A 19,486-nucleotide genomic window follows, 5' to 3' on the forward strand; every position below is an offset into this window, starting at 1 on the left:
TTGAGAGAGAAAGAGCACGAGCAGGGGAAGAGGGAGAGGTCCCAGTCCCAGGATCCTGAGATCATGACCTGAGGTGAAATCAAGAGTTGAACACTTAACCAGCTGAGCTACCCAGGTGCCCCTTCCCTGTGTGTTTTCACATCATCTTCCCTCTTTAAGTCTGTCTCCATGTCCAAATTTCCCATTTTGAAGTAAGCCAAAGAGAAAGGTACTTACGTTAACTGAAATAAAATGCCAGCCTGCTCCACCCAGAGAAGTACATTTTGTGAGAACCAATGGAAAGGAGCCTGAACTGCTGCCATCCATTCCCTATGAATTCATGGTATGATAGTATAAACAAAATAAAACACCTCAAGACTGGAAATTTCCCCTTTTAAGAAGCCAAACATAACTGGTTTAGGACTCACCCTAATGACTAACTTGATTATCCCTGTAAAGACTCTATTTCTATTTCTATTCTATTATTTTATTTCTTTTTAGAAAATTTCTTTAAGACTTTTGTTTTGTTTATTTGTTTGACAGAGAGATTTAGAGAACATGAGCAGGGGGAGGGGCAAAGGGAGAGGGAGAAACAGGCCCTCTGTTGACTCTGTTGAGCAGGGAGCATGACTAGGGGCTGGGTCCCAGGACCCTAGGATCCTGACCTGAGCCGAAAGCAAATACTTAATTGACTGAGCCACCCAGGTGCCCCTCCTATTTCTAATTAAAGTCACATTCTGAGATTCTGGGAGTTAGGGTTCCAACATATCATTTTGGGAGCCACAGTTCATAACACAGTTAAAGACTAGAAGGATACACAGGAAGGAATAAACAAACACTGGAGAAGAAAGCCTTGGATGGATTTTTTTTTTCAATTTTTATTTATTTATGATAGTCACAAAGAGAGAGAGAGAGAGGGAGAGACATAGGCCGAGGGAGAAGCAGGCTCCATGCACCAGGAGCCCGATGTGGGATTCGATCCCGGGTCTCCAGGATTGCGCCCTGGGCCAAAGGCAGGCGCCAAACCTCTGCGCCACCCAGGGATCCCTGGATGGATTTTTTTTAATTGAAAATTTTAAATTTGCTTTAAACTAGTTATCGTGTATGTATTTTAAGGTATTATAAGCTTAGATGTAGAAGTAATACATTTCTGGAATCAGTCCTTGGTCTAAGGAAGAATATATGAACTTTTAGGAAAAAGGATTGCTTTTGCAGTCCTTTCCATGATACAGCTTTTGTGCTTTGGGGAGCAACACCTTACATTTTGTTCGTGTACTAAACCTTTAATAGCTTTGGAATGAAAATAAGCACTGTCGGGGGATTCCTGGGTGGCTCAGCGGTTTAAGTGCCTGCCTTTGGCCCAGGTCATGATCCTGGAGTCCTGGGATCGAGTCCCACATCAGGCTCCCTGCATGGAGCCTGCTTCTCTCTCTGCCTGTGTCTCTGCCTCTCTCTCTCTCTCTCTCTGTCTGTCTGTCTCTCAGGAATAAGTAAATAAAATCTTAAAAAAAAAAAAAAGAAAATAAGCACTGTCATCAGCTTTAAATTTGGACACCCTTACTTTATTAGTTAATAAATAAATGGTAGTATTAACTTTTTCCTTATCCCACATACATTGATCTCAGCTTAAACTTCAACAATTTAAACGTTTTGTCAGAGTGTTCTAGACACTAACTGAATAAAACTTTACTAAGATAGGAAAATATATTTTTCACTAATCTGGCAAAAATTAAATTTTAGCAGGGTCTAAGCAGAATAAATTCCCTGACAAAAGAAAAAGGAACTCTGTGGACTCAGATCTGAAAAGCACAAGAGAATCCATAATTCCAAAAGTAAAAGAGTCCTTCCTTGAGAAGCGTCCTGACGGACCACATCAGAAAGAGAAATTTATAAAACATATTGCACTGAAGACACCGGGGGATGTATTGCGCTTGGAAGATATATCTAAGGAACCCAGCGAAGAAGTTGATTGCTCCTCTGGAGGCTTGGCACCTTCAAATTCTGGCCACCATTCTTCCAGGAATAGTGACCAAATCCGTGTGGCAAGTACCAAAGAGACTAAGATGCAGAAACCCCACTTATCTTTACCTCAGGAAAAGTCTGCAGTTAGAAAAGCTAGCAACCTTCAGAAAAATAAAAGTGCTAGCTCTGTGGCATCAAAGGAAACAAAACTTCTACCTTTACTTTCCCATGTTCCAAGTGCTGGTTCCTCTCGGGTACCATTAAATGCTAAAAATTGCACTCTTCCAGTTCCTAAAAAAGAAAAAGAGCGTTCCTCATCTAAAGAATGTTCTGGGCATTCTACAGAATCCTCCAAACACAAGGAACACAAAGCAAAGACTGATAAAGCTGATTCTAATGTATCTTCAGGGAAAATTTCTGGGGGATCTTTGCATTCAGAATATAGCACTCCTACAAAGTCTCCCCCAGCTGCTTTGGAAGTTGTGCCATGTATCCCAAGCCCTACAACGCCTTCAGATAAAGCCCCTTCAGATAAAGAGAGTTCAGGAAATTCCAATGCAGGTAGCAATGCACTGAAAAGAAAACTAAGGGGTGATTTTGATAGTGATGAAGAAAGTTTAGGTTACAACCTAGACAGTGATGAGGAAGAGGAAACATTAAAATCACTGGAAGAAATAATGGCTTTGAACTTCAATCAGACTCCTTCATCTACAGGAAAGCCTCCTCTTTCCAAGGGGCTTAGATCTCAGTCATCAGACTATACAGTAAGTAGTTCTGTGACATTTATCTTTACTTGAAGAGGGAAAGTTGGATTGATTAGTGAAAGAGGGTTAAATTGCTAGAACTTACTTGAAAATTCAGTATTTGTTATTCATAATTGGACTGAAACTGATATAGTTCTTGTTTGGTTAATGGGTTTCCCATATCTTTAGTTTTATTACTGTAAATCAGTGGTCTCCAAACTTTTTTGATCACACACACTTCTAATTAGTAAAAAAAATTTTTAAGCATGTACTCCAATATATATGTATACTTATAGATAATATACATGTACCACTATACTACTATGTACTTTCTAAAACATAATGCAAAAACAGAATTTAAAAGGAAGAAGAAAAAAGTATTTTCCTATAGAAGTTATATAGAAGTTACTATAGACTAAGTTCTACTGGAGTTTCTATAGAAGTTCCATATAAATAGAAGTTCTATTATTTTCTTCCTGCACCCCAATGGATCACCTTGCACACCCCCTGCTTTGGAGACCACTGCTGTAAATGAAGGTAGAGTGTAGAAATGTTGTTAATTGTGGTGTGCAATTTTATTTCTAAAGTGCTTCATTCTATCTTGGGAATAAGCTGCATTAAATTCTAATAATATGTCTGTAAAATTTGGTGGGGAAGGTGTTAATGTTCCATGGTAACACCTAAAAATTAATAGTTTGATTCCATTAAAATAGAATTTAAAAATAAAAACAGGGTAGCCATGGAGCCCTCGGGTGTTTGCAGTCAGTTCATAAGACTGGCAGGGTTTTATAAGTAGTGCCTTTCCTAATAAGTGGTAAAATCAAATTGCCTGCAGTACAAAATACTAGACTTAAAGCATGATGGTGAAAATTCTCTAAGAAAGGTATCCTCCTGGCCTAGGTTATTGAAATAGAAAATATTCTTTAGTACTCTGAATAACTCAAAACATCCCAGTTCTTCTACTAAGATATGTTATAAAGTATCCCTAAATTTTCTTCTTGTTTTAGGAACATGGTCATAGTGGAACTTACACAAATACTTTAGACCGGCTAGTGAAGGAGATGGAAGACACTCAAAGGTTAGTAAGATCATGACTACTTTGGTAAATTTAAGATACTGCTTGTGTGGCTGGCTTTTAATTTTCCTTTAAAAATCATGAGAAATTAACATGCATTTTGTGTTAATACTACAGTAAGTTTTGCTGTCAACTATGAGGGAGATAAAGTATTCTTGTTCATAGGCTGGGTCAGAAGATCAGGTTTTTATGGTTAACTGCATTCAATAATACAAATTCCTTTCTGCTTACCATAACCAGTATCTTAACTGGTAGCTGAAATTCTTGATCAAATGTACAGGAAGAACTTTTTGTGTATATTTTTTTATTGTAATAAAATATGTATAATTTAATTTACCATCCTAATCATTTTTAAATGTGCAATTCAGTGGCATTAAGTACATTCACATTGTTGTGTAGTCATCACCACCTTCCATCTTCAGAACTTTTTTTCAGCTTCCCTAACTGAAATTCCATACTCATTAAATAATAATTTCCCATCCACCTCTTCCCCCAGCCCTTGGCAAGTACCATTCTACTTTTTGTCTTTATGAAATTAATTATTCTAGGTACCTCATATAAATGAGTATTCATCCATTTAACTGGCATATTTCACTTAGCATAGTGTCTTCAAGATTTGCCCATGTTATATAGCATGTGTCAGAATTTCCTTCCTTTTTTTTTTTTTTTTAAAGATTTTTTATTTATTCATGACAGGCAGAGAGAGAGAGAGAGAGAGAGAGAGAGAGGCAGAGACACAGGCAGAGGGAGAAGCAGGCTCCATGCAGGGAGCCTGATGTGGGACTCAATCCCGGATCTCCAGGATCACACCCCAGGCCAAAGGCCAGCGCTAAACCGCTAGGCCACCGGGGCTGCCCAATTTCCTTCCTTTTTAAGGCTGAATAATACTTTATTGAATGTATATATCACATTTAATTTACCTGTTCATCCTTTGATAAACACTTGGGTTGTTTCTATTTTTTGGCTATTGAAGTATTGCTGCTGTGAACATGGATGTACAGATGTGTCTTCAACTCTGCACTCATTTACATATATACCCAGAAGTAGAATTGCTGGATCATATGGTGTTTCTATACATAATTTTTTGAGGAATTGCCATACTGTTTTCCACAATGACTGTACCATTTACATTCCCATCGAAAGTGCACAAGGATTCCAGTTTTCCCACATTCACCAACACTTGATATTTTCTGGTTTTTTGATAATAGCCATCCTAAAAAGTATGAAGTGGTACATCATTATGGTTTTGATTTTCAGTTTCCTAATAACTAATGATGTTGAACATCTTTTCATGTCCTTACTGGCCATTTGTATAGCTTCTTTGGAGAAATGTCTATTCAGATCCTTTGCCCCCCCCCCCTTTTTTTTACTGATTAGAAAGTGTGCACGAGATGGGGGAGGGGCAGTGGGAGATGGAGAAGCAGACTCCCTGCTGAGCAGGGAGCCCACCCTGGGGCTCCATCCCAGGACCAGGATCATGACCTTAGCCGAAGGCAGATGCTTAACCGACTGAGCCACCCAGGTGCCCCTTGCCCATTTTTTAATTGAGTTGTTTGGGGTTTTTTTGTTTGTACAGGTAGAATTTTTTTAAAACATTCTTATGTTCACATAGTCCAAATTTTGAAACCAGCATAGCCAGACATGGTATTTCTACATCAAGTTACCCTTGACGAAGAAGTCTGTTCATTTATTTATTCTTTTAAAGATTTTATTTACTTATTCATGAGAGACACAGAGAGAGAGAGAGAGGCAGAGACACAGGCAGAGGGAGAAGCAGGCTCCATGCAGGGACCCCAATGCAGAACTTGATCCTGGGACTCTAGGATCATGCCCTGAACCAAAGGCAGACGCTCAACTGCTAAGTCACCCAGGCGTCCCGAGGAAGAAATTTAGAATTACGTTTCTCTCTCCTTCTATCTCTGTGTCTTTCTCTCTGCTACACACACACAGAAATCAAAAAGTTTGAAGATCATAATGGACCTAATAAAATTTGTGTCACTAGTTACAAGCTGCTGTTGTTAATGAGGGGGAAAAATACATTCCTTATTTAAGCAATATGCACAAAACTAGCCCAGAAAACTTCACTAAAACCTCAACTGACGTTGGGCTCCTGGGTGGCTCATTCAGTTAAGCATCTGACTTTGGCTGAGATCATGATCTTGGGGTCTTGGGATTGAATTGGGCTCCACACTGATTAGCCCTCTCCTTCTGTCCCTACCCCCACTTGTGCACGCTCTTTTCTCTTTCTCAAATAAATAATAAAATCTTTAAAAAAAAAATCTCAACTGACTTGAAGTTGGTATGTATGTGTCTCAAACTTGATAGACAAGGAATTATAGAACGTAGGAATTATAATTAGTCAGAAGTGTTCCCCTTTTTATTTTTTTATTTTTATTTTTATTTTTTTTAAGATTTATTTTTATTTTTTATGATAGAGAGAGAGAGAGACAGGCAGAGTGAGAAGCAGGCTCCATGCCAGGAGCCCGACGCGGGACTCGATCCCGGGACTCCAGGACCGCACCCTGGGCCAAAGGCAGGCGCGAAACTGCTGAGCCACCCAGGGATCCCCTGTTCCCCTTTTTAAATTAGAGAAATTCTCTTTATTGTAAGATTCTTTAAACTTCTCATGAATTCATGTGATATGTAATGTCAGACCTGAAGTTGTTTATTTAAAATGAGCACTGTACAGACCAGAGGTAGAGATGCTAGTTTGATCTGATGGTTGACTTTTTCCTGTATTGATCAGTATATTTACCAGTCACTTACTGTTGTATTATACTCATCTACTGTGGCGCTGGAGCTGGGAATAAGGACCTTGGTTAAAATAACTTAATCTTGGCAAACAGTATAAGGAAGGACTCCAGAGCTAGACTCTCTGGCTTTGAATCCCAGTTCCTGCATTGTGAGCTTGAGCAAGTTAGCTTTCCTAATAATGTCTATTTACTTATACGTCAAATGGGTAATAAACTACACATGGGGTTCTTGTGAAGGTTGAAAGATTTAATACGTAAAGTTCTCAATACAGTGCCTGTCACATAGTAAGGGCTCAGTGTCAGGTGTCGTGATGGTAACCATGATGACATTGATAATGATTACTGCTGCTAGAAAGCCTAATTAACATTATCAGGTTGTTGGTCTACTAGAAGTCAGCTGAGCATTAAAGATTCAAGGGGATGATCAAATTATTCTTTGCCATTTTTCCTTCCCGTTTCTCTAAATGATTTGGATATCCTTCTTGAAGTCCTAGTTATAAAGAAATATTCAAGTCTTCTATGTGAAGGACACTATTCTTTTTTTTTTTTTTAAGATTTTTATTTAATTATTTGAGAGAGAGCACAAGCAGGGGGAGAGGCAGAGGGAGAGAAAGAAGTAGACTCTCCGCTAAGCAGAGAGCCAGACATGGGGCTTGATCCTAGGACCCTGAGACCATGTCCCAAAGGCAGACACTTAACCAACTGAGCCACCCAGGTGTTCCAACTAATACTATTCTAATATCATACCAGTAGCTGGGTAAAAGTCTCTTCTACATCCTGATGTTCAGGGAAACATAATTTGGCCTGCAATGCAACAAAGTTTGTCATATAACAAGGTACTTTAATAAGAGGTTGGGTTTTTTGGGAAGGTTGTTTTGTTTTGTTTTGTTTTGGTGCTGCTTTTAGACATAAACTAAAGATTATTTTTAAAGTAAACTATCTTTTTCAATTCTCAGGCTAGATGAACTGCAGAAGCAACTACAGGAAGATATAAGGCAGGGCCGAGGTATTAAATCCCCCATCAGAATTGGAGATCAAGACAGTACAGATGATGAGGATGGCCTTTTAGAAGAGCACAGGTATAGCATTTTTCATAATATATACCCTATTAAGTTTACATTTCTAAATTTTGTTCTTGTGAAATAAATGGACCATTGATGGTTATTTACTTAATGAGTAGTCTATGATCATTTCCTAATCCATCTATAATGTATTTGAAGGACAAATGTTAAGGCCAAGTTACATATTTTTTTCTCCTGGTTATTGTTTCTTTTCACACAGACCCATTTAGTGGCTATGGATTACTAGCAAAAAGTGGGAGGCGCAAAACACATGTTCCCATGATAAGTCTTCTTATGTGGGATAGTCTTATGTGGGATTAACATTCGTAAGAAAAGTTTTCTTTGCAGCAAAACCTTTAAACACAAAACCATATCCAATGTAACTATTTGGTATTCAATAACTTTTTTTATTCTAGGGAATTTCTAAAGAAATTTTCAGTTACAATTGATGCTATTCCTGATCATCACCCAGGTGAAGAAATATTTAATTTCCTCAATTCCGGAAAAATTTTCAATCAGTATACCTTGGATTTAAGAGACTCTGGTTTTATAGGACAGAGCGCTGTAGAAAAGCTTATTCTTAAGTAAGTAGAAAAATAGAAAAATATTTTACTTTTTCCTATTTAAAAATTACCCTAAAAGATTCCTGACTGACATAATCTGATTTCTATTATGACCTGTCCAGTTTCCTAATCCTTATTACCGTTGCTTTTTGTGTTTATTATTTAATTATAGGAATCAGTGTAAGATAGTTGCTTGGTATATTACACACCTTTATTAATTAGGGTTAATATCAGTGTATAATAACAGCAACTGTCAAAATAGTAGCTTAAAACAAGAAGTATATTTCTTTCTAATGTGAAAGAAGTTCAGAGATAGGGAGTCCAGGGCTGGTGTTTTGCCATATAGTCTTTCTTCTCCACTATCCTAAGGACTTAGCTTCAGGTGCTACTGGTACTCCAGCCTTTACATTCAAATTCCCAGAAATCCTACACATTTCTACTTATGGTTAGCTGGATAGAACTCAGTCAGTATGGTCACACCTAGTTACAAGGAAGGCTGGGAAATGGTTTCTGTCTCAGGCAGAGCCAGTGTACCAAGCTAAAAATCAGGGTTCAGTTGCCAAGAGGAAAGGCAAGAATAGATGTTGGGATGGGCAATTAGCAGTCTGTATCACAGTGCCCGAGTTGGTCTAATTTCTCTCAATGCATGATATCTCAGATCCAGAGAGATCACATTAATTCTGGTGCTGAGTTTTATGGAAGTACAAACCCAAGCTGGCAAAAGCAGACGATGCTCTGAGACTTAATAGGAGCCTTCTCAACACTGCCAGCTAATGTAAGTTTATCCACTAGATCAATCTGGAGACAGGACAACAGATCAGCATTAGACCATCATTTGAATTTCCTTTATCAGTAACTCATCCATATTGGAGTAGAGTCTACTTCCATGGACTGAGGATGGTATGCTTGCTCATTTCCCTGGTTATGTCAGATGTGGTGGTAGATGTTTCTTGCCATAAAGTAACAGTCATTGATTTCACTTTATTTTTTCAGATCAGGAAAAACAGATCAGATTTTTTTGACAACACAAGGCTTTCTTACCTCTGCTTATCACTATGTCCAGTGTCCTGTACCTGTGTTAAAGTGGCTGTTTCGGGTAAGAAAAATGTTTGAGAAGTATAGTTGTCTGCATTTCCTAGTCAAAAACAAACTTAAAATGTAATTATATCTACACATTACTAGAGAAAAAAATAATTAAGCACAATCAAATTCATGATTTCAGTGGGTTAAAATGAGGCAAAAAGAGTCTATGTAAAGAGATTATAAAGGAAATGCAAATGCAGATTATGTGTGGGATAGTAATGTTTATTGTGCCTAAGACATTTCATCCCACTGGCAAATCACTATTATAGTTAGTTTTAGAAGAGTTCTTCTTATTCTTACATTACATGCTTTTTAGGGGGAGAGGAGGGAGACTTTGTGGGTTTTTTTTTTAAATATTTTTTTCTCTCATTTTTATGGAGATTCTTGCATATGTATTTTTAGTATTTGACTTGTATACTAATATTTCCCCATTTGTGTGTGTGTGTGTGTGTGTGTGTGTCTCTGCAACCAAATTTTTTTTCTTCATTCAGATTTATTTTTTAAATCCACTTAATTATCTGCATAACTTTATAAATATCGGTGGTATCAAAAATATGACTATTAAAAAATATGTTGTATGAAGTGGGGAAAAACATAAGTTTCTGTTTTGGGCTTTAAGATAGCATTTCAAACAATCTCATATTTGGCAAGAACTAGATATTCCAGTACAGCCTTTTATTCATTTTTTTTTTCATATAACTGGCTTTTTTTTTTTTTTTGAGTGCCAGCTGTGCCAGGTACTAGAGAGAACAACAATGAAAAAATTTACATTTCTGATGTCATGAAAGCCATATTCTAGTACTATAGAGGAAACAGTAAATTTGTATGTCTGTGAATGCGTATTTAGAGATATATTATGTTAGATGTTAAGTGCTAAGAAGAAAGAGTAGGCTAGGGTAGATACAGAGAAGTATCAGGGTGGGAGGAAAACTTAATTTTTTGAATGTTTATATATGATAATTGATAATGAGGGCCTTATTGGTAAGTGAGGTCTGAGTAAAGATCTAAGAAAGTAATGGAGTGAGTCTTGCTACTTTATGGTAAAAGAACATTCTAGGCAGAGGAAAATAACGGGCAGTGCAGACTCTGGGGCAGGAGCCTTTAATTCCAGTGGTTAGGAGCTTACTCTGACCCTAGTAGATTTTTTTTTTTTTTTTCAAACAGTCCTAATTAAATCAAAACTTGCCTCCCTGTGGTTTTTATATAGTAGTACTAATTATCTTTTCTAGAGCTTCCCAAAATATGCTTCATCTAATAGCTTTTCATTTATTTTAAAAGATGATGACCCTCATCTCCCCCCAACACTAAACTTTCTCCAGTCACTAAATATCTGGTCCCTTTACTGATCATCTTTCTAAATGACCTTTAACTCTTAGTGTTTACCCCTTACCTTAAATGGATATATGCTCTAGATAAGGTCCTTCTTTTTTTTTTTTTTTTTTTAATTTATGATAGTCACAGAGAGAGAGAGGCAGAGACACAGGCAGAGGGAGAAGCAGGCTCCATGCACCGGGAGCCCGATGTGGGATTCGATCCCGGGTCTCCAGGATCGCGCCCTGGGCCAAAGGCAGGCGCCAAACCGCTGCGCCACCCAGGGATCCCGATAAGGTCCTTCTAAACAAGTTTCCAGTGAGACTCTTACCATCTACCCACTGACATATTCCTATTACTGCAGTTCAAAACTTCCATTTGCTGTCATGCCAGGGCTTTGTTATTCTCTAATTATGTAATATATCTTTTCCTAAACTTACAAGTAAGACTTTGCATTTATCTGTGTTAATTTTTATCTTGTTGATGTGGGTCTTCATTATAGCCTTCAAAACCCTGATTGTAAAATATAAGCATGTCTTCATATAAGTAGTTTTTATACTCTTCATATTTATTCTTTGAAAAACTAAACTAATAATTATTCATTAATCACTTTTTCTGTGTAAAACACTTTGTCTCATCTCTCCTTTTCAATTGCATTTTTCATGATGGAGAGATGTGCCAATTTATGACTTTCTTTTTTAGAAAGTATGTCAATTTATTTTAATGCTGTGGTTCTCATGTTTTTTTAAACCCTTCTTACCCAAAGAATACAAAAACACTAATTCAGAATGATATATACACTACTGTATTTGTTGCAGCAATATTTACAATGACCAAATTATGGAAGCTGCCCAAGTGTCCTTCAGTAGATGAGTAGATACAGATGTACGTGCACACATGTGTACATGTACAATGGAATATTATTCAGCCATTAAGAAAAAAGAATGAAATCTATGGTCCTAACGTTTTGTAAATTTAATTGTTAAAATGTAATGAAAATGTTTGCATTTTCCTGATTTTATGCGTATATAAAACTAGAAAGACATTAGTTTTTAAAAATTTTTTCAGGGCAGCCCCGGTGGCACAGCGGTTTAAAGCTGCCTGCAGCTCAGGGCGTGATCCTGGAGACCCGGGATCGAGTCCCACATCAGGCTCCCTGCATGGAGCCTGCTTCTCCCTCTCTCTCTCTCTCTCTCTCTCTCTGTGACTCAATAAATAAATAAAATCTTTAAAAATAAATAAAAAAATAATAATAAAAAATAAAAAAATAAAAATAAAAATTTTTTCAAAGGGAATTCACATTTTTTTTTTTAAAGATTTATTTATTTATTCATGATAGATATAGAGAGAGAGAAAGAGGCAGAGACACAGGAGGAGGGAGAAGCAGGCTCCATGCACCGGGAGCCTGACGTGGGATTCGATCCCGGGTCTCCAGGATCGCGCCCTGGGCCAAAGGCAGGCGCCAAACCGCTGTGCCACCCAGGGATCCCAAGGGAATTCACATTTGATTGTGCGAAGTTCAAGTAAAATGGAAAGAAGAATTTTCTTAAAGGCTTACTGCCACCCCAGTTTCTGGGGGCTCTTAAATTTTAGTGTTTTCTAGATTTTTCTCTGCATGTACATAGATTACTGTATGATGATATGAACAGAATATGTGCTGTTTTGTAACTTGTTTATTTCTGATAACAAATTATTGAGTATTTTTGTCAGTAGAAATGTTGTCATCCTTTTTAATGGCTTTATCATATTCTGTTGTAGTGTTATACTATGATTTATTTAACCCAGTCTCAATTGATAGACATTAGATTGTTATATACACCTCTTTACATATTTATTTATTTCCATGAACTGTGTTGCCTACCTTAGAATTCATTACTGCCCAAAAAAGATTGTTACCAAAGCTTGTCCTGTTTCCAACATGCCTTTGAATGTTGCTGCAACCTAGTGGCAAAACATAACACAAACATGTAACAGACTTTTTTGACAGAAGTTGATTTTGAAAATGGCACAAACATGCAAATGATGCAAATACAAACATACGATGATACAAATATGCCTGATTGAAACCAGAGTTTGGGTTATTCTCTCTTGCATTTTAGATTTAAATTTACTATAATCATAATCTATAGCTTCAAAGCAAAAGGGAAAGAGAAATATTTTCCCCTACAAAACCACTGTAAAATTAACCTTCAAAGGGACGCCTGGGTGACTTAGCGGTTGGACATCTGCCTTCGGCCTTCGGCCCAGGGCGTGATTCTGGAACCTGGGATCGAGTCCCACATCGGGCTCCCTGCATAGAGCCTGCTTCTCCCTCTGCCTGTGTCTCTGCCTCTCTCTTTCTGTGTCTCTCACGAATAAATAAATAAAATCTTTAAAAAAATAAAATTACCTTCAACATGTCACATAATTCTCTTTCTTTTTTTTTAAGAGTTATTTGAGAGAAAGAAAGCATGCACACAAGTGGAAGTGGGAGGAGAGGGGGACAGGGAGAGGGAAAATCTCCAGCAGACTCCCAGCTGAGTAGGGAGCCTAACCCAGGGCTTGATCTCACAGCCCTGAGATCATGACCTGACCTGAAATCAAGAGTTGGAGGCTTAACCAACTGAGCTGCCACCCGAGTGTCCCTGTCATAGGATTTTTTTAAATGTTTGTGTTTTTTTAAGATTTTATTTATCTATTAGAGAGAGAAGAGAGACAAAGGCAGAGGGAGAAGCAGGCTCCATGCAGGGAGCCTGACATGGAACTCGATCCCGGGTCTCCAGGATCACGCCCTGGGCTGAAGGCGGCGCTAAACCACTAAGCCACCGGGGCTGCCCTTAAATGTTTTTTTATTTTTTATTTTTTTATTTTTATTTATTTTTTTTTAATTTTTATTTATTTATGGTAGTCACAGAGAGAGAGAGAGAGAGGCGCAGAGACACAGGCAGAGGGAGAAGCAGGCTCCATGCACCGGGAGCCTGACGTGGGATTCGATCCCGGGTCTCCAGGATCGTGCGCTGGGACAAAGGCAGGCGCCAAATCGCTGCGCCACCCGGGGATCCCTTAAATGTTTTTTAAATTGAGATTTTGTTCCCCCAAAATGATCTTTTACTGTAAAATTATGTTAATTATATGCTTCTGCATATAAATTTCTATATGTAAAAAGGCTGACTAGATCAAAATATAAGGACAATAACTTTGCATAAATACTACCAAATTACTTTTTAAATTTTACCAAATTATACTTACACTGGCCATGCTACCTCTTTCCTAATACTCTAATGAACACTGGGTGTTATCAATGTTCTTGATCATTAACAATCTCAATGTCCAGTTTCTCTTGACAAGCTAATGATAGCTTGTCATTTCTCTATTTCTCTGCATTTCTTTCTTTCTTTTTTTTTTTTTTTGAGTCTGCAGGTGAGTTTATTGGGGGTGGGGGGGTGCATTTCTTTGACTACTAGTGATATTAGACATCTTTTAAAAAGTATATTGGTGGGCAGCCCTGGTGGCGCAGCGGTTTGGCGCCGCCTGCAGCCTGGGGCGTGATCCTGGAGACCTGGGATCGAGTCCCACATCAGGCTCCCTGCATGGAGCCTGCTTCTCCCTCTGCCTGTGTCTCTGCCTCTCTCTCTCTGTGTCTATGAGTAAATAAATAAAATCTTTAAAAAAATAAAAATAAAAATAAAAAGTATATTGGTATGTTAATTTGCATATTGTATCGTTTCAAACATTTTTACTAGATTGTGGTTTGGTTTTTGCCTATGAACAACTAGCAAGCAGCCTTTCCTTTATGGGTTTTTGGATATCATTGCACATGAATTAGAAAGCTGTTTTTTGATAGTTTTCAAATGTTTGTCTAATTATAAATGAAAGTTGTAAAAACAGCATGTTAGAATAGAAAGGCCCTGATTTTTAGAATCAGACCTGGATTTCAAGTTCCAACTCCTCGTGTCTTATGTAGGTGGAGTATTTTAATCTCTCTGAGCCTTATGTATAATGAATGACCACTTCATAAGGTTATTTTAAATATTAAAATGAAATGTATGGGGATCCCTGGGTGGCGCAGCGGTTTGGCGCCTGCCTTTGGGCCAGGGCGCGATCCCGGAGACCCGGGATCGAATCCCACATCAGGCTCCCGGTGCATGGAGCCTGCTTCTCCCTCTGCCTGTGTCTCTGCCTCTCTCTCTCTCTGTGACTATCATAAATAAAAAAAAAAAATTAAAAAAAAAATAAAATGAAATGTATGTAAAATGCATATTAAAGAAAATACACGCAAAATACCTTTGTATTTCCCTGACAAGTAATAAGTGCTCATTTTCTTTCTTCTTTCTTAATACTTTTATCTACTTTGGCAGATGATGTCGGTTCATACAGACTGTATTGTGTCTGTGCAGATTTTAAGTACATTGATGGAAATAACGATTAGAAATGGTGAGTATATAAGTATACTCTGATTAGTAGTCTGAATTATTGAATACTGTGTACGGAGTCTATTTCTAATTGTTAAACATTATGGATATTCAAAAGTATAGAATAAAAATTATTTTTGTGATCTAAAATCTCTAGTAATGAAATGAAATGAAATGCCAATCAAAAATGAGTATCTGCATTTCTCTAGTTGCATTGAGAAAAGGGTATAAGATCTTAAAGGAACAGCCCTAACTTAATATTTACCAACTCATGAGTTACTGTCTGGGTAAGTGGAAATAGTTGCATGTTTGTTTATTTAGCCAATTAACTTTAACTGACTTATTGATGAGCAAGTATTGTACTGATTATGCACTAAGGAGATTGAAAGTATCTACTACAAAAACGTAACAACTGTTTTTTCATTTTTGAGATCCCATGTTTCATTAAACAGCATTGTGATTTATATCTTTCACTTGTTTTGAGAATTAGGACTATATGGGGATTGAAAATGGTAAAATCATCCTGTGTTAGAAGTAGTTGGTATTTTACGATTGTTATTTTCAGTGTTTTCAAAGTGTACCACTCCCTCTCTCTTTTATTCATCATCACTCTCAAATATTTTCATAAATGTCATTTCCTTCACATTACTTGAAAATGTATAATTCCTATATGATCATTCTAAATAACTATATTGTTAACATATCATTATCAGATGTCATTTCTCTAAAATCATCATAATATCCATGTTTCACTACATAGTGTCATCTTGCAACTGTGTGTTTGTGAACCTGGGATTTGGGATAAAATATTTTCTTCTGTTAACCAGATACCTTCAGTGATTCACCAGTTTGGCCCTGGATCCCATCATTATCCGATATAGCAGCTGTGTTTTTCAATATGGGAATTGATTTTAGATCTTTGTTTCCTCTGGAGAATCTTCAGCCAGACTTTAATGAAGACAATCTGGTGTAAGTTTTGTTTTTATAAACTCCCAAAAACATTCTTTTTAATAATTTGTAATATAATAACAATTAATAAATTGTTAGGTTCAATACCCATTTTTGGTTTTTTAAATCTCTCAAAATTGAAATGGGTCTTGAATTAGATACATTCTTAATATCTTTTTTTTTTTTTTTTTTTTTTTTTAAGATTTTATTTGAGAGAGAGCGCATGATCAGGGGGAGGGGCAGAGAGAGAGGGAGAGGCAGACTCCCTTCTAAGCAGGAAGCCTGACTTGGGCCTCTATCCTAGCATTCTGGCATCATGAACCAAGCTGAAGGCAGATGCTTAACCGACTGAGCCACCCAGGTGCCCCTTAACATCTGTCTTAGTCTTAAAGTCATCATCAGGGGATCCCTGGGTGGCGCAGCGGTTTGGCGCCTGCCTTTGGCCCAGGGCGCGATCCTGGAGACCCGGGATCAAATCCCACATCGGGCTCCCGGTGCATGGAGCCTGCTTCTCCCTCTGCCTGTGTCTCTGCCCCCCTCTCTCTCTCTCTCTCTCTGTGACTATCATAAATAAATAAAAATTTAAAAAATTCAAAAAATAAAGTCATCATCATATTTAACAAGGAGGAAATAGAAACATTTAAATTTTTTTTAAAAATTTAATAAGACCATCCACTATTGGGGCACCTGGATGACTTAGCTGGTTAGGCATCAGCCTTCTGCTTGGGTCATGTCGAGCTTGGTGTTGGGCTCCCTGCTGAGCAGGGAGTCTACTTTTCCCTCTCCCTCTGCTGTTCCTCCTGCTTGTGTGCTCTCTCTTTCTCTCTCTCTCTCTCTCTCTCTCTCTGTCCCAGGGTCCTGGGATTGAGCCCTGCATCAGGCTCCCCGCAAGGAGCCTGCCTCTTCCTCTGCCTGTGTTTCTGCCTCTCTCTGTGTGTCTCTCATGAATAAATAAATAAAATATATTTTTTAATCTTTTAAAAATAAATAAATATTTTTTAAAATGCCAATCAAATATTTTGTGGGGAAGGGGAGAGTTGTTACTATACAGGTAATTCTAAAGTCATATGGAAAAAAACAATTTCCAGGAAAGCTTTGAGAAAGAAGAGTTAAGAGGCAGGACTGGCTTTAGCAGATAATAGTATAGGACAAGGACAAGATGCAAAGCTCTATCAGTGGAAGAAAGTAAGTCCAAAACGAGCAAAGACAGAGACACTATGCTAAAGATGCTATTTCCATAAATGAGGAAAGAGTAGGATATTAAGTATCTGGTATTTTCCACTGTTTGGAACACTGGGTAGCCATCTGAAAAATTTTGCATCCATATCTCAAAATGATAGATTAAAGATTTTAATGTAAACAATGAAACCATAAAAGTAATAGAAGAAACCAGCAGGTATTTATAATCCTAGAAAAAGAGAAAATGGTTTTTGTATGAACTCACACTTGAAAGCCATAAAAAGGAAAATTAAGTCATTTGACCACAACTTGCCATGATAGTAGTCACTATACACAAAATCAAAAGCCTCAAAAGGGATAAGAGGGAGGTATATATTCATATAATTTTTCATATTCATGCATATATGTGTGTATGAAACAACTCTGGTTGCAGACATAGGTTTGGTTTAGTTTCAAATTAAAAGAGAAAAAGATCAATAACCTATTAGAATATTGGACGAAAAAATAAACAGCATAGAAATAAGAATGTTCTTAATTATGAAAATATACTCATCTTCACTTCTGAGAGGTAAATTCTTGTTACTTGCTATATCCAAAGCCAAACTCTTATTTCTCTAGTTCTCTTTCCATTCCATAATAGGATCCCTTGTTGCTCAGATGTAATCTGTATCTAAAAATATGTTGGATAGCAAATTTTCAGATTAAAACTATGTTCTCTGTCACTTTAAATAAGGGGAAAAAAACGCTTTCCTGGCCCATCCAGAAAAACTCAACATTTCCTCCATACATCATTAAAATACTCAAACTACCTATATTTTAAAAAGTTAAAATGCCAATTATTTTATTATTTAACATTCAATGAATTCAGTAACGTGTGGTAATTTTGTATGTTGTATGCAACAGATTTGAATTTTTCTTCACTGTTGCAAGTAGATACTGAAGTAGAAATAGTGAAGTAAAGATATATAATGAATGCATTAAGACATAATGCATGCAAATGATATTTGGTGAGATAGTTGTTTTTCTTGGTTACTTACCAGTTGAAGAGTTGGCCTTAGGTTTGGTGACTACAGCAGGGAGATGGTGGCTGTAGTAACTGTTGCAGTGTAATGGTAGGCATCAATGAGCACAGGAAAGCAGGAAGGAGCTGGTGAAGGAATGAGTGAACTGTGATGAAATACCTGTTTAACCAACATGAGTACAAGACTGAATCCTATTGAGATATGACCGCAACGCTCTCTTCTAAGACTCACATGCAACTTAACAATTTTTGTTGGTGTGTATGAAATGTCTGAAGGCTCTTAAATATTCAGATAGGGAAAATACGATACTAAAGGATAGTAGAACAGTTCTTTTCTTGACCATTATTGTGTTAGATGTACAGACTTAAAATCTGAGACACGGGACGCCTGGGTGGCTCAGGGGTTGAGTGTCTGCCTTCGCTCAGGGCATGATCCCAGGGTCCTGGGATCGAGTCCTGCATTGGGCTCCCTGCAGGGAGCCTGCTTCTCCCGCTGCCTGTGTCTCTGCCTCTCTCTGTATGTCTCTCTCATGAATAAATAAATAAAATCTTTAAAATATTTATTAAAAATCTGAGTCACAACTAACCTCTCTCTTTTACATTCCATCAATTCTCACATCCCTGTGTTCCACTTCCTCTGCTCATGTCACAGCTGTTCTTTCCTTTTTTGTTACCAGTATCAGTCTAATTCAGATAGTCTTTTCATGCCTACCCTGGCGAAAAAATAACCTTTTCCTGGAAGCTTTCTACCTCCAAGGTATTCATTCTTTTCATTCTTGGAGGATTCCTTTTATGAAACATAGTCTTGAATTTCTTACTCTTTGGTTCTCAAACCTTTACACCTTATATTTAAGACTCTACAATTTGACTCTGACCTATTTTCTATTTTGCTCTCCCTTTTGTTCTAACAAAATTGGTCTACTTGATGTTCCTCTGTATTAGTCATTGCATTGGCTCTTCTCATACTGATCCCTCAGCTCCATCCTCGGTGTCTGCTCATCAGAATATAACCTGTCTCACTGGTTGAAGCACTGTTTCTAAGAGCAAGACAGTATCCGTATGGAGACAGATTAAATAAATCATGATACATTAATAATTATCACAACTACTAGTAGTTACATATTGTTTACTATGTGCCAGGGACAGTCCTAAGGACTTAACATGTAGTGACCATTTAATGGTCACTACAACTATTAGATACTAACTTCATTCCCATTTTATAGAGGAGTCAGGCATAGATAGTTTAAGTAATTTGCCTGAGGTTATATATCTAGGAAGGCACACAGGGCTACCAAGCAAAGACTTTAGTAGTTAAGAAAGCTTTTCATATAAGGTTATTGGAAGTATAAGATACATTAAGTGAAATAAGAGAGGTATACTACAGTATATAGTGTGCTATGTACAGTTTATAGTAAAG

At 37.4% G+C, this 19,486-nt stretch overlaps 1 protein-coding gene across 4 annotated transcripts in view; it reads left to right on the plus strand.

The window, feature by feature from the left end:
- SLF2 (SMC5-SMC6 complex localization factor 2) overlaps window positions 1-19,486 on the plus strand; it is a 51,235-nt gene that overhangs the window by 9,669 nt on the left and 22,080 nt on the right. For 2 of the 4 annotated variants that reach the window (XR_005380509.1, XM_038578541.1), the window contains exons 5-11: window positions 1,720-2,705; window positions 3,692-3,762; window positions 7,469-7,591; window positions 7,990-8,157; window positions 9,130-9,232; window positions 14,868-14,943; window positions 15,749-15,890. Coding sequence is in view for 3 of the 4 variants with exons in the window: in XM_038578541.1 (XP_038434469.1) it covers window positions 1,720-2,705; window positions 3,692-3,762; window positions 7,469-7,591; window positions 7,990-8,157; window positions 9,130-9,232; window positions 14,868-14,943; window positions 15,749-15,890 (1,669 nt within the window). In the remaining variant the exon portion in view is untranslated. Of the gene's footprint in view, window positions 1-1,719; window positions 2,706-3,691; window positions 3,763-7,468; window positions 7,592-7,989; window positions 8,163-9,129; window positions 9,233-14,867; window positions 14,944-15,748; window positions 15,891-19,486 lie in introns of those variants that run through there. The other 2 variants (XM_038578542.1, XM_038578543.1) reach the window with 2 other exon arrangements.

The sequence above is a fragment of the Canis lupus genome, chromosome 28 (genome assembly GCF_011100685.1).
Source record: "Canis lupus familiaris isolate Mischka breed German Shepherd chromosome 28, alternate assembly UU_Cfam_GSD_1.0, whole genome shotgun sequence".
In the NCBI taxonomy this organism is placed as follows: domain Eukaryota; kingdom Metazoa; phylum Chordata; class Mammalia; order Carnivora; family Canidae; genus Canis; species Canis lupus.